Below are 12,272 nucleotides of genomic sequence, written 5' to 3'. Positions count from 1 at the left end.
CTGAGATAAGATATAAGGCCAGCATGGGGATAATCATTAACATCTCAGGCCTGCTTGCAATACCAAATATTATCAGTTCGCTGGTCAAAGGTTTCTATTTCATTAGAAGACTTGATATTAATGGAAAATTGCTTTAATTGATATTTCATTGAGATTTTAATACGTGCACACATAAACGGGGTTCCGGGTAAACGCCATGGCAATTTAAAACAGACCCACTCCATTATTTTCGACCTTTCTCCAGGACTGACAGCTGGTCTGTTGCTGTGGCAACAAGGCAAACGCGCGCACAAAGACGACGTCATCACTATGCGTTTGTTTTGCGAGAGAGATGGCGGTCTAGTCTGGTTGTGTTTACTCTTGGTAAAAGTTTAGTGTTTTGGTCCGTTGCGAGTCCGTATTTTTAATTGAGCTTGACTGCTTCATTTAGTTAAAAGCTAGCCGAGCTTACACATTCAGTCACAATGAAGTCAGACGTGGAGGAGTTAATGCCGAGACTGCTGCCCATGGAGTGTGGATCCGGTACCGTGGGCGACCTGGACCTGAGCGGACCGCCGAGAAACCCCCAGGAGTACCTCCGACAGGTCCAGTAAGTGCATCGCAACCTGAAGAACACACCTCTTATTAATGCTCGCGTCTAATTAACTCCTAGATTCTCTTTGCCTGTTTTCTCTTTGGTGTGTTAATGTATTAGTTGAGGTGGTCGGGCTGCTTCAATGAACTTTTTTCCTTTTGGACAGGCTGGAGGCTTCATTGTGCCCAGAGGTGGTGGTCGCTCAGATTGACCCCAAAAAACTAAGGAAGAAGCAAACAGTGAATGCATCTGTGAGTAAACTGAGAGGCAAATGTATTGAGACTGGTTGATGCTGCAGATGTATGACAAATTAAAGGAAATGACAAAGCCCTGACCCTGATAGTGACAGGGTTCATTAGCTTTGTTACTCTGTGGTGTCTGCAAATCAAAGCATTTCAAGTATTTTTACCTTGATGTGAGCAGTCAGTCCCACTCATCATGGGTGTGAATGTCCTCATAATGTTGGGCTTTTAAATGATTTCTTTGAATTTTTCATTTTTTTTCAGGATGGAATGATTTTAAAGCATTCACTTCAATAACCTTGAAAAACAAGAATTGGGTGCACAAGTTTTAATTTACTTTTGATTTTCTGTAATCCACAAAGGGTCAAAACATTCATACCCACGATGAGTGGATGGAAACTTCTGAGCACATCTGTACGAATCTTTCTTAATATCTTTTCATAGTTTTCACTGCACAGTTAGAAATGAATGATAGGCTCTGAAAAATGTTGTGCTGTGTTCGATTTTTACGTTGATCATGTAAACAGTATACAGCAGTTCATTTGGCAAAGAAAAGAAGATGCTATACAAAATAAAACATAATACATCTCAATAATGCTTCATCTGTTCTGATTATTTCTCAGTTACATTTTTTGTGGGGTTGTTTTCTGGTTTTTAGGTGGCAGGGTGTCATGCTGCTCCAGTGGGTTTCTCCCCAAGTCTAAGATGGCAACAACAACAAGTCAGCAATTTCTCTGAAGTCAGACAGGTAAGAGCCTTTTTGCTGTTATGATATTATAGAATAGCGAAGCCTAACAGAATTCACTAAAACTTTTTGTAGGTCTAAATCCGCACAAATTTGTACAAATGGATATTTGACAATTTATGAACTTTTGTTTACATTTACAACATTTTTTTTCCTTTAGAGTATCACAAGGCACAGGAAACACTGGACCAGCCAAACTCTAGATGACAACGTGCTGATGGTAATGTGTAAATTTTAATGCTTCAGCATGCAATGCTTTCCTCTAATAACCAAATAAATACTTTGTCTTTCTCCAAGAGGCAAACTTAAAAACAGAATTCATGTTAAAATTTTATGTATGCTCGTATTTGTATGTTACAGCCGAAGCTAACGGATGAGGAGGGTTGGAAGAGGTTTTGTTTAGGAGAGAAGGTCTATCTGGGCACTTCATCCTCCCACACAGATGCAGAACCAGAGCCAGCACTGGACTATAGCAAGGTTATATATGTAATGGCTATATCTCAATGTTTTGTGTCATCATGAATACAATCTGTAAGATTTTTTGACAGTAAAGAAGCTGTCGGTCACATCTATCACCTATTGGTTAATGAGGTTTTGTCACAAAGCCTCCAACTGAGCACTGAAACTGGACCTGAAACCACACACTTACAAGTAACAACCTGTGATTGAAAATCTTCCTAATAATGCCAATAATTAAAAAAAAATCACTTCATGTTGTATTCAGTGTGAGCTGAAACTAGTGACTGAGTCATCAGGGAGTTGTGGGCCATTTTCCCACAGATTTCTATGTAAACGGAAGTGTTTTTATTTAGAGTGAAAGCACTTCAGCATCGGCGTTACTTTTCAGATCCAAAATGTGTACTGCTCTATTTACCTCAGCATTTCTCTGTCTGTTCAGATGGGGTTCCCTCCCTTCCTAAGCATCATCAGCAGGCTAAATCAGGTAAACGATCCCTCTATAGACATTCAAGATGTTCTAAACCAGTCAAAGCCTGATTAGAAGATATGTGTGTTTGCGTTTTCCCACCTGTCTACAGTCTACAGTGCTGATGGTGTTGGAAATCCTCATCGGCTGGTTCGAGGAACGAGAATTTGTTCCACAGTTGGTGAGTTTGATGTATTAGCACCACATTTTTATGCTGATTCCGAACTCCACACGCATTTATAGTCATCCTGTGTTGCATTCAAGATAGATATGAGCTGACTATGCATTCCGCACAGATATCATGAAACCAAACATTCCTTCAGCTTCTGTCTTATGTTTCAGATATAGAAGGTGATGGTTTATTGGCTGCAGTTATTGTGAAATACTTGAGTTTGCAGTCTATCTTCTTGTTCCAGGGGCGCTGGTTGTATGCTTTATTGGCCTGCTTGGAAAAGCCTCTGTTGCCCGAAGCTCACTCATCCATCAGACAGCTTGCACGGAGATGCGCCCAGCTCCGCAGCACGCTGGTAGGCCACAATCCTACCATCTCCTGTAAAGCACTATCTCTATGTGCTATCACTCCATGCTTGAAACGGCCACAGCAGGCCATGTTTTTCTCGTTTTTTGTTGAAATTTGATGATATTTGATTTTATTTACTCTGAGTCTTTTCCCTGCTTGCATGACTTCACAGGACAGCCAGGAAGATGATAAACTACCCGCCCTCAACCTGCTCATCTGTCTTGTTGCCAGGTAAGGTTCTCTGTATTTTTCTTATATGGAACTCTGTGTAGAGAAAAACCCCTAAATGTTTTTTGGTTGTTTTTTTTTTTTACCACCAGTGTCTAAATTGTTCAGGGTGATGATACCATGATATTGCTGTCTGGATGTGTACAGAGGATGCAGCTATACTTACTTCCTTTTGTTTTTACTGCAGGTACTTTGAACAGAATGATCTGGCAGATCAGCAGGAGTGAAGCCAACCTGATCTGTTTAACCTCACCAACATATGGAGGATCATATTGTTAAGTCTGGCTGCAGTGAAAGCTGAAGTTCGAAAACAAAGAGACTGGATTACAAAAACACATGTTTTTATTTGTAAGGTATTTGGTTACCTGCACAGAGCAGCGCTGGCACACAGGGACTACAAGAAAATGCAGCAGGATCAGGGCTACTTTTTTCAAACAGGTTTATGCTTTTCTTTGTGCGTTTATATGTGTGTAATTTAGCTCTAAATAAAAGTTTTCTATTATCTGTGATTTGTAAGAAAACTGTGTGTGTGTGTGTGTGTGTGTGTACACATCATTGCTGATTATGTGTATGCAGGTTCTCAGTCATCCAGGTCATTTTATGGCCATGTCTGTTGTGAACAACCATCATTGAACAGGTGTGGTGGCTAACGACTCCAGCTATCAGCCACCTACAATACAGTCCCAGGTGCTTCAACCCCCTCACACATTGCCTCAAGTGATCTTAATAGCTCATGATAGGGTGGGGCAAGGCCTCACACACTGGTTTCATCCTTAATCCTTAATAGTGTGTGAATGTGTGTATTACTGAATGCAGTGTAAAGCGCTTTGGGGTCCTCAGGGACTGAGTAAAGCGCTATACAAATGCAGGCCATTTAATCCCAGGTGACAATGACTCTCACCTTGACTTGAGATGACTTGTGATCAATAGTGTGTCAACGACCCTCAGGGGCATAATGCCCCACTAAGTGTTTAGTACCTGGAATTCTTCACAACCGTGAAGAAGTCTTGTTGCCTTCTTTTCTCAAGCTAATTACACTTTTTCTGGTCATCAAGCCCTTGTGATCATGTCAAATAGATTCTTTAAAAATGACAATTTAAGAATGACTTTAGACATGACAATTCCTCATGGATATACAGTGGAACCAAATATACTGCAATGACAAATCCAATCAGGTACACTTGGGTTCCTAATTAAAAAAAATTCCCAGATACTTTAAAAAAATGTTTCTAAAAAATAAATAAATGAAACAACATGGACATAGTTTGTACTCAGTTCTGCATGTTTTGTAGGGCTTCCTTCACTACATCCACGAATCTTCTCTTGAGGTCTCCTGGATTTCCTCCTTATTTGCAGCTCAGCCTTCTACATCTATCCCTCCTCTGCACATACCCAGACCATCTCAGGCTTGCCTTTTTTGCTCTACTTGTGTTGGTCACTCCCAATGAGTTTTTGCATTTTAGGGCTGATTACCCACAAAATACACCTAATCTGTCTTTTATCCCATCTTCCTTCTCTCACCTCAACCAGTCGCAGCAGATGGCCCCACCCCTCCCTGAGCATGGTTCTGCTGGAGGTTTCTTCCTGTTAAAAGGGAGTTTTTCCTTCCCGCTGTCACCAAAGTGTTTGCTCATAGGGGGTCATATCATTGTTGAGTTTTTCTCTGTATGTATTATTGTAGGATCTTTCTTACAATATAAGGTGCCTATAGGCAGCTGTTGTTGTGATTTGGCTGTCTAAATAAAAGATTGACTAGATCAAACATCTTCAGGGTTCAACTACATGCTTGAAAACTAATTCAGTTCCACGCCATTAAAATAAGCATGATTGTGTTTTTGTAGTACATGTATTTGAACTTAACCACTGTTGGCGCTTCGCACATCCTTAGGAAAGTATAACTTGTATTTTGAGGATATTTTTTGCCTGAACTGTGCAATAAACTGAAGAGTGTGATGTATTTAAAAATAAATAAAAACAAATAAGAATTCACACAAACAAGCATATTTTCACTACTTCAACTTTATTTTGAAGCAGATTATCAGTCATTAACCCCACCCCAGCAAAAAAGTTTCAATCCAGTATTTGAGCAAATCACGCTTGACATTGTTGAAAACAGTGGAAATAAATGGGAATAAACAGTGTTGTCACAACAACATGAAACAAAAGTAATGTATGTGAATGACCACCATCAAGAGCCCACCCTCTTCATTATGCTTAAGATGAAAAAGAGAACATTCACAACCTTCTTCACTGTGTCACAAAGACCTGTGTAAAGACCAAATCTGAGACTAAGGATAAATCATTTGGAATTTACACCTTTACTGTTTAAGGGGTTCAATTAGAGATGGACTCTTTTTCCTCCAAGTTAAAGATGGAGGAACTGGCCACCAGCAGACCCCCTGATGTCAAAACTATTTTATGAGGAAACAGTTAATGTTGGAAGTAAAGAGTTGGAAGCTTATTTTCCATCAGTTTTTACAGAAGCTGAAAAAGAACCAGATTAGCGTCGCTTGTCCTTCCTGTCTCTATCTTTATGCTCCCTATCGCTCCGGGACGACCTGCCCCTTCCTTCCTCGCTCCTCTTCGATCCCCTCGAGTCCCTCCCTCCTCCGCCACTCCCTCCTCTCTTGTGGCTTCGCCTCTCGTCTCCCTTCTTCCTGTCTCTATCTGAGGGCCTCCTCTTGCGTTTGCCGCTGTCTCGGCTGCGGCTGCTGGATGATGAGGATGAGGAGGAAGAAGAGGATGATGAGGAGCGGCTGGACCCGGAGGAGGAAGAGGAACTTCCGCTGGAGGAGGAGCCAGAGGACGAAGAGGAAGAGCTGTTACTGCGACTGCGGCCTTTCCTCGATTCCTTTTCCTTCTTTCTCCCTCTGCCGCTGTCCTCCTTAGCTGGGGCAGTAACAGGGACCTCCTGGGAAGCAGGTAGTTTTTGTGGGGGTTCCTCCTGCGATTTCCCCTCCACTGCCTGTCTGTCAACTGTGGAGTCCTGGACCGTAGAGCCAGGGACTGTGGACACTTGTGCAGGCACACTAGGGGCTGACGGGGGTTCTGGGGTTTTAGATGCCCCATTGCTCACAGGAGACTCTGCTGCTGGTTCCTCAGCAGCGTGGCTGGGCTCAGGCTGATGGCTGGTGTTTTCGGCTTCCTGGCTGCTTACAGCTGGTTCAGAGGACTTGCTGTCCTGGAGATCTGTGGGCCCCTGCTTGCGTTCCATCTCCACCCCTACATCCTTACCCCTGTCCTCCTCCTCTACTGTCTGCTCTACCTCCATCTCCTCTGACTCTGGACTACCCTCTTTGTCTCCCTTCTTCTGATCCTCTCCTTCCCGCTTCTCCTCACTTAACTCCATCCCTTCCTGCTCTTCCTCTACCTTCTTAGACACTTCCTTCTCCCCTTCCTCCTTCTCTGTCACCTTTCTAGCCCTCTCCTTTTCCCTTTCCTTTTCCTCCTCCTCATCTTCCTCCTCTTCTTCCATCTCTACATTGCCCTTATTACCTGTCACTTTGACTACCTGACCTGCTGGCTTACCCTCCTCCGGCTGCTCCGTCCCTGTTGCCGCTGTGTTGCCGTCCTGTTCGCGGTTTAGTTGTCGACGGGGACGCGACTCCATCTTGCTGAGGTGTTCAGCAAAAGCCTCACACCTCTCTTCAAACACAGCTGTTGAGAAAAAAAAAATCCTCATGTTATTTAGTAGACAGATCCCCTGTGACTATATAACACCGCCACAACACTGTCAGTGCACTTCCAAAAATAAATTCCCACTCACCATTTAGTTTCTTGGTGGATTCATCGAGGAGTTTCTGTGTTGCGGAGCACATTTTTCCAGGCAGGTAGAAGATATGAGGCTTGGTCTTTGTGCGAATGTATTTCACCAGGCGATTATTGTGGCTGGTCCACTCCTCTTGCTTTGGATGGGAAAAAAAAAAAAAGATTTTACATTTCCCATCATTCTAGCTACAAAAAAAGATTTTAAAAGACTAAGTATTAAATTAGATGTTTATCAAATTACAATTTGGTGTGAAAATTAAGCAGTGATAAATGAAATAGACATTTAGTTTGGCCGAATCAGTAAATCCAGTTTCATTAAAAATAAACAAAACTCCACCACTTTCATGCTAGTCCCACTTTCAAACAAATACACCGTCTTACCAATTGAGCCAATTCCACTTTCTGCTCCAGAAGTCTCAACTCTGTCTGCTTGGCTCTCCTCTCCTCAAACAGCTCCCTCTTTTCATTCTCCACCTTCTTTCTCTCAGCCTCAGCCTGAACCTCGAGCTTCTGCTCAATCTCAGAACGCCGCTTTTGCTACAGGATGACAAAAAGAAATATGAAGCAGAACAAGAAAACAAAATCATGGAATTTATGACTTCATCAACACAGAAACCTATATTTTCAAAAATACTGTTCTCATAACCAAGCAAAAGATGAATCTATTCCTCACCTTTTCTGAAGAGACATTTGACTCCTGCTTGAATTTCTGCAGGGTCCCCATGAGCAGGCCGAACATGCGCCGATTCCTGACCAAGACAACACAAACAACACCATCACACACTTAATTCTCAGCTGTAGACACGTTTTGCCATTTGCCAGATGAAATTAAACCAATCATGGCTCAGGCTATTTAATAACCAACTCTGAATGTAAAACTAGAGTTTAAGAGCTACCTCTGTTTTCCCCTCTCATCCATGGTTTGGTCCTGAATGAGATCTCGGCGCGTTCTCTCTTTGGAGGTAGCTACTACAGACGACTGCAACGCCGGCTGAAGGAAGGACAAGAAGCAAATGTTAGGATTTTTATCACTTCAAAGCAGGAAAAAAATCCACTGTGAGAAAGCAAATACTGATCAGGTATTTTTGACAAAATTACCTTTTTGACATCATCGTCATCCTCGGCGTCGCTGTCGTGACGCATGTCCCTCCTGGCCCTCTGGTCCCCTGCCAGCCTGCAGCCACACAAAGATCAAATACTCATAAGAGATGGTACTTTGAAATCAAGACAAGGGAGAAAAAAAAAAAACTTACAGAAAGCTGAGAATTAATTCAAATAATGCCTCACATGTGCAGAAATACCACCCCCCCCCACCCCAAACAAGAACCATATTTTCTTACACTTGTTAAATAATCTTAATATTAAATGAAGGGTTTCAGGTAAAATGTGTTACACAAGCTCCAAAACTAGAAACTACCCAATCACTATATTATATTTCAAGTCGAGATCTCACCTTAGCAGGGCTCCTTCGATGTCCCTTTGCTTGGCAGGAGGGCCGCCGCTTCCCATGTCTGAGAGACTGCGTCTGAGAGAGGACAAAGAGGAAAACTTTAGAAATGCACAGACTGAATTTTTAAATATTTTAAACTGTTGAAATAATTTATTCTACCTTTTTTTGGAGAGACACAAAGAAACTCCAAGGAAGCTGATTCTGTTCATCTGGACGTGTTGTCGGAGAAATGCTTCACTCATCCAAGTGACTGAGCTCAGACTGAGCTCACTCTAGGTTTCCCCAACCTTTTAAACTGTTTATTTGCATAATGACCAAAACTATCGTTAAGGACCAACAATGGGCCCTGAGATCAGTTTCATTGTCCTTAAGTGGTCATAGCACTTTGCATATTAAATCACTTGAATGAGCGGCCAAAAGTTTCGCCCACTAAAAACAACGCCCTGATGAACAATCAACTTCCTGGGATTTAATTACTTGGACGACTGAGCATGCATCAAGACAAAAACAACAATTTTCAAACCCTCTTTGAACATTTAACTGAAACACCAGTGGTTCCTTTACAGACTGAATCATAAAAACATCATAGACAAATGTGATTAACATTTATCTCCAACTCCATGTTTTTGTTCTTGGACTCGGTTATAGTGGGTGTGGATGGTTCACATTTAAAAACAAAACCCCCAAGGCAAATTATCCTGCAAAATGGGGCAGCTTCTCAGTCCATTACAGTTTGTAAAGTTATATAGTTTCTGCTTCTGATAATTAACTTCCCCATAGCCGTTAAAATGAAAAAAGAAAAATCACAACAATTCCCCCTTTTAATGTCTAACTGATGAAATCAATATGATTATAAGTGTGAAGGTTTGAACTGGTTTGTTGCTGGTTACAGAATGCAAGGCCATGTATGACCATGTATGACCATTTGTACAATAGCAAAACAAGGCTTATTTAAGAAGTGACTTGACGCCAAGTCTCACATTTAATACAATGTGGAAGATGTGTGAGGGGTGGGGGTGGGGTGAAGTACTGTTGTACATACTTTTCAGATCACACACTAAAGTTGAAAATCTAAAGCTTTTTTTTTTCGAGAGGGGGGGCGCAAAGATTTACCTTAGCAGGTTTATTCCTCTGCCTCTACCACCTCCTCCAGGGCCTGCCATGGGGCCTCCAAGCCGACGGATCTGACCCGGCCTGCAAGCACAGCAGACACCGAGGTTAACACAAAAGAAAGAATACAGTCTGACAAATAAGACTCACGTTAACATTATGCATTTGTGTTGCTGCAGAACCGTTGTATTATTAAGCAAGACAAAGTGATGTGCCGCCCGGACGACGCCTCCTGCAGGGCCTCGACTCTGTTCATCTACCAGATTTAATGTCCCAACTCAATATTTAAAGAAGTCACTGATTTGGTTCATTTTTATTCGTTTGATGCGAATAAATTAGGATGGTAAAAACATATGTGCGACACAAAACAATGAGGCGGTGCTGTTTGCAGGTTAGCCGACCCACGCTAATTTAGCACGCGTCGACTGAGTACAGCTCTCCAGCTTCACTCCAGGAACTCGCTAAAAAACTAAATAACCAGTTAAGCTTTTTACCTTGATTCATTAGGATCACGTCCGGTCAGTTTACGAATATTATCGTCCACATGCTTCAAACTTTCCTTGGCTTTTTCTAGCTGGTCTTGCAAGCTCCGCACTGCCACCGCCATCTTGCTTCCAGTTAGCGCGAATCACGTCTTCGTCCTCTTCTTCTACTTCTAGACTTCTTTTTCATCCTGTCTCTTCATCAACGCATCACTGCCACCCTCTGGTCGGGGATGGATAATGCTTACTAACGTGTATGTATTGGTTCTAAAATCGGGGGTGAATGGCGTGTTTGCGTGTATCTGAAATAAAGTTAATTTCCCAGCCTTAGAAGGATCTTTAAAATTGATTAAACTAAATTCAGCTCGGCCTTCAACTGAAGGCAAGAAGCAGCGGATTATTCACCACTGCAGGGCTGACAGGGCTGGACTGGTCATCGGGCATTTGCCCGGTGGGCCGCTCGTGATTTTTCGTTTTTATGGGCCGATGGGGTTTTATTTATTTATTTATTTTTTTAACGATATAAATGAATGGTGGTGGATTGGCCAGTTGGTCATGATCGACTCTGGGCTTGACCAGTTACAGCAGAGGAGGTCGAAATTTAAAGTTGAGGTGAAAGGGAACGTGATTTCATCACTACTTCAGCTAGAAAATTGCTAATTCAATCATGAAACTGATCAATGATCAGCTGATCGGCTTTTCTCTCCAGAAAGAGAGAACCAGCAGATGTCGCGCTAAACAACGGCAGCACGTTTGAGCTTGATCAGCTGTCGGTAGAATTTTTTTAATGTTAATTTCAAGTATCAGCTGATGTTTGCTGGAGCCACAGCTGGTCAAGAAGGCTCACCAGCGCCTCTTCTTCTTGAGGACTCTGAGGAAGAACCACCTGTCCCCAGACATCCTGGTGAACTTCTATCGTTGCACCATCGAGAGCATCCTGACCAACTGTATAACAGTCTGGTACGGGAACTGCTCTGCCTCGGACCGGAAGGCGTTGCAGAGGGTCGTGAAAACTGCCCAGCGCATCGCCGGAGCACCACTTCCTGCCATAAAAGACATCTACAGGAAGCGGTGTCTGAAAAGGGCTGGGAAAATCATCAAAGACCCCAGTCACCCATCACATGGACTATTATGAAGAGGGTGGGGCTAATGCCATTGACTTTGATGTTATGAGTGGTGTACTAAAATTGAAATGGTTAAGATCTTTCATTAGGAACAAAAATTCCTTTTGGAACATTATTCCCAGTGTGATTTTTGGCACAATGGGTGGAATAGACTTTTTGTTACGTTGTGACTTTGATTGCAGTTCGTTACCTGTTAAACTCTCAGCTTTCCATCAGCAGGTCCTTCTCTACTGGAAATTAATCTACAAACATAACTTTACTCCTCACAATACCCCTATATGGAACAACAGGTATATCCGTTTGTGTAGGAAATCTGTGTACGTGGATGAATGGAGATCTAAAGGGATTTGGGCTGTAGCTCATTTTATGGATGATAATGGGGTCTTATTAAAGCATGAGACGTTTTGTGAGAAATTTGATGTAAGATGTACTGTTAAGAGATATAAATCCCTAGTGAAAGCCATTCCAGTCCCTTTGAGATCAATGATAAAAGAAGATATTGTGCACTCTAAAATTTCTCCTGGACTGAGGCAGCTCTGCATAGCTGGAGTTGAATTTGGTGACAGCAGGTTTACAAACAAAGTGATCAGGAATATTTTGATAAACGAAATTTGCCCTAATCCGGTTAAAAGAAATTATATCCTTAAAGAATTTGAGACCATGGAGGTTAAGGCGATAAGAAAAAAGTATATTTCACTTCCTCTTTCCCCTAAAGCAAAAGAGGTTCACTTTAAAATCATTAATGAGGTTTATCCAACCAATGAATTCTTAAGACGGAAATTTAATTTAGATGTGAACGCCTGCACATTTTGTGAAAATGATATTGAAAGTCTGGATCACTTGTTTTTCAACTGTGAATCAGTGCACTCCTTCTGGACTGACATGTGGAGCTGGCTACAGTCCAGGAGAATTCAGTTACCACATTTGACGGTGACAGTAATAAAATTTGGAATACTTGCTGAGAATGCAGATTTTGACCTGTTGATTAGGACGATTTTGTTAATGGGAAAATTTTTTATTCACAAATGCAGATACTTTAAAGCTAAACCATGTATAAACAGATGGCTGAATGACTTTAGACTCTGGGCTAAATCGCTGAAACTT

At 42.0% G+C, this 12,272-nt stretch overlaps 2 protein-coding genes across 2 annotated transcripts; one reads left to right on the top strand and one right to left on the bottom strand.

Annotated features, from left to right (window-relative positions):
* The first annotated feature begins 338 nt into the window (after nt 1-338).
* On the top strand, nt 339-3,649 carry gemin2 (gem (nuclear organelle) associated protein 2). Its single transcript, XM_085342870.1, has 10 exons — nt 339-589; nt 741-825; nt 1,475-1,564; nt 1,722-1,781; nt 1,922-2,038; nt 2,460-2,504; nt 2,599-2,667; nt 2,903-3,013; nt 3,179-3,237; nt 3,422-3,649. The coding sequence occupies exons 1-10, from the start codon at nt 465-467 to the stop codon at nt 3,459-3,461; spliced, it is 801 nt and encodes a 266-aa protein (XP_085198996.1). The 5' UTR covers nt 339-464; the 3' UTR covers nt 3,462-3,649.
* A 1,640-nt stretch (nt 3,650-5,289) lies between these two features.
* On the bottom strand, nt 5,290-10,179 carry pnn (pinin, desmosome associated protein). The gene is made up of 9 exons (XM_085342633.1): nt 10,057-10,179; nt 9,566-9,646; nt 8,456-8,527; nt 8,101-8,176; nt 7,899-7,993; nt 7,676-7,751; nt 7,384-7,539; nt 7,001-7,139; nt 5,290-6,891 (listed from the first exon to the last, which is right to left on the bottom strand). Exons 1-9 carry the CDS (start codon nt 10,167-10,169, stop codon nt 5,735-5,737), a joined length of 1,965 nt encoding a protein of 654 aa, XP_085198759.1. The 5' UTR covers nt 10,170-10,179; the 3' UTR covers nt 5,290-5,734.
* Nucleotides 10,180-12,272: the final 2,093 nt, after the last annotated feature.

The sequence above is a fragment of the Diplotaxodon limnothrissa genome, linkage group LG19 (assembly GCF_057381915.1).
Source record: "Diplotaxodon limnothrissa isolate DT_005_m linkage group LG19, D_limnothrissa_male_GT1.1, whole genome shotgun sequence".
Classification (NCBI taxonomy): Eukaryota; Metazoa; Chordata; class Actinopteri; order Cichliformes; family Cichlidae; genus Diplotaxodon; species Diplotaxodon limnothrissa.
Note: the sequence above shows the minus strand (reverse complement) of the source record. Positions and strands in the feature narration are given on the sequence as shown.